The 2,557-nt window shown below is 57.8% G+C and overlaps 1 protein-coding gene across 1 annotated transcript; it reads left to right on the top strand.

Moving 5' to 3' along the window:
- Positions 1–72: 72 nt before the first annotated feature.
- On the top strand, positions 73–2,551 carry LOC103132994 (alpha-mannosidase 2-like; the record flags this gene model as incomplete). Its single annotated transcript, XM_007544742.2, has 9 exons — positions 73–322; positions 393–611; positions 716–860; positions 932–1,019; positions 1,199–1,282; positions 1,488–1,615; positions 1,680–1,853; positions 1,925–2,111; positions 2,355–2,551. Coding segments are annotated over exons 1-9 (1,363 nt in total), but the record flags the coding sequence as incomplete, so codon positions are not given.
- Between the last annotated feature and the right edge of the window lie 6 nt (positions 2,552–2,557).

Genomic DNA, 2,557 nt, shown 5'->3' with positions numbered 1-2,557 from the left:
GGTTCTGGTTCCACATGGTTCTGGTTCCTGAACGTGCAGTTCTGGTGTTTTACATATTCCAGCCTCTGGAAATTCTAATCAGAACCAGAACTGGTCCCGAGCTGTCGAGTTCTTCTCCTGCCTACGTTTCCCATCATGCACCTGCCCAGTCTAACCTGGCTGTCTCTTGGTTGCCATAGCAATGAAGAGGGGCCGGGTGCTGCCGGTCCTAGTGGGCGGAGTCTTCTGCCTGGCTGTGATGTCACTGTACCGCATGCTGGAGCTGATGCAGGGGGCGGAGCCTGACCGTGGTGGGGGCTCACCTGTCGGCCAGGTGGAGGAAGTAGGTTATTGTTTCTGTGACGGTCTGGGCTGGTCACGACTCAGTCAGCCAATCAGGTGTCTGTGTGCAGGATTTGTCCCGCCTCCAGCTGAAAATCGACAGATTGGAGCGCCTCCTGGTGGACAACAACCGGCTGGTCGCTCGGCTGCGGGACTCTCTGCTGGTTAGAGAGTCACCTGAGCAAAGGGGCGGGGCCAACGTCAGCTCAAACTCCGCCCACAACCGAGCAGCTGCACCTCTGGGCTGCTGGAAGGCCGAAGAGATGAAGGATGGCGCCGATGGAGTGCAGGTGACCTGAGCGTGCTCAGAGCTGTTTATGACCTGGATGTGTGATCTGATTGGCCAGTTGCTGATCCGATCAGAACCGATTAGAACTGTCTGTTTGCTCTTCAGCTGCTGGACGTCTACGACCTCTTGCCCTTCGACAACCCCGACGGCGGCGCCTGGAAGCAGGGCTTCCAGATCAGTTACCGTGGAGACGAATGGGCGGAGCAGCCGCTGGAGCTCTTCCTGGTTCCCCACTCCCACAACGACCCAGGTGAGTGGGCGGAGCCGGGCCTCTAGGTGGAGCCCGAGGTGTGTGAAGTGACCGACTGCTGTGTGTTTCAGGCTGGCTGAAGACTTTCGACGGCTACTACCAGGACCAGACCAGACACATACTGGACAACATGCTGGTCAAACTGGGAGAGGACAGCAGGTAGGCCAGTGGTGCAGACTGGTCCAGAACTGACCGGCCCTGGTTGCTAAGCTCACGGTCACGGTCTGATCACCCTATCACTGATCAGATCAGTAGCGTCTGAATGGAAGTAGCCTCTGCTGGGTGAGCGCTAACAGCTGCCATGCTACAGACGCTCTCTGCTGGTGTGTTGGTCCCAGGAGGAAGATGATCTGGGCTGAGATCAGCTACTTCTCCCAGTGGTGGAACGACATCGACGACCAGAAGAGGGCGCTGGTCAGACGGTAACCTTCATCAATGCTCCTCTTCATCCTCAGTCTGCTGACCAAGTGGTCACGTGTTTCCTGTCTGATCTGTGATTGGCCGACCTGTGGTCACGTGTTTCCTGTCTGCTCTGTGATTGGCCGACCTGTGGTTTCGTGTTTCCTGTCTGTTCTGTGATTGGCCGACTGTGGTCACGTGTTTCCTGTCTGCTCTGTGATTGGCCAGCCTGGTAGGGGCGGGGCAGCTGGAGCTGGTGACAGGCGGCTGGGTCATGGCGGACGAAGCGAACTCTCATTACTTTGCAATGCTGGATCAGCTGATGGAGGGCCACCAGTGGCTGCAGACTCACCTTGGTAAGGCTCACCTGTCTGCCCGGCTGAGGTTCCGCCCCCCGTCGCTGACGCTGTCTGTCTGTAGGCGTGAAGCCGAGCAGCGGCTGGGCCATCGATCCCTTTGGCCACTCCCCTTCCATGACGTACCTGCTGAAGGGGGCGGGGCTTAGCAACATGCTGATCCAGAGGGTCCACTACTCTGTCAAGAAGCACTTCGCCCAGCAACGGACGCTGGAGTTTCTATGGCGACAGAGCTGGGGTGAGAGAGGGCAAGAGACTCTGAGCGCGATGATGTTCAGGTTCTGACTCCGCCCACTTCTTGTATTCCAGACTCCTCCTCCCGCAGTGACATCACATGTCACATGATGCCGTTCTACAGCTACGACGTCCCACACACCTGCGGCCCGAACCCGGCTGTCTGCTGCCAGTTCGACTTCCACCGCCTGCCAGGGGGGCGGGTCTTCTGTCCCTGGAGGATCCCGCCACAGCCAATCACAGAGCAGAACATCAAGGAGAGGTGAACAGGGGGCGGGGCCACAGCCACACACCTCATTACCTTAAATACCTCATGTTTAATATCTGGCAAGGTCAAGAGGAATGTTAATGGAACCAGGCTTTTATTTTGAATGGCCAACATCCTCTCTAGTCGCCTGCTTTGCGTTGTTGACCGTGCAGCCGTGGCTCTTACTGAGCATGCTCAGAAGGGTGATGCCCCGCCTCGAGGAAGGAGGCTGAACACCAGACTTCCTCTTCCTCCCAGAGCTCTGCTCCTATTGGACCAGTACCGGCAGAAGTCCCGCCTCTTCCGCTCCTCGGTGCTGCTGGTTCCTCTGGGAGACGACTTCCGCTTCGTGGAGTCCGGGGAGTGGGACGCACAGTTCAGCAACTATCAGAAGCTGTTCGACTACTTCGACCAGCATCCTGAGCTACATATCAAGGTGAGGGCTCACCTGGCAGGTGGCG

The sequence above is a fragment of the Poecilia formosa genome, unplaced genomic scaffold (assembly GCF_000485575.1).
Source record: "Poecilia formosa unplaced genomic scaffold, Poecilia_formosa-5.1.2 Scaffold1896, whole genome shotgun sequence".
NCBI classification, from domain to species: domain Eukaryota; kingdom Metazoa; phylum Chordata; class Actinopteri; order Cyprinodontiformes; family Poeciliidae; genus Poecilia; species Poecilia formosa.
The sequence above is the reverse complement of the archived record's forward strand: the minus strand, read 5'-3'. Positions and strand labels throughout refer to the sequence as shown.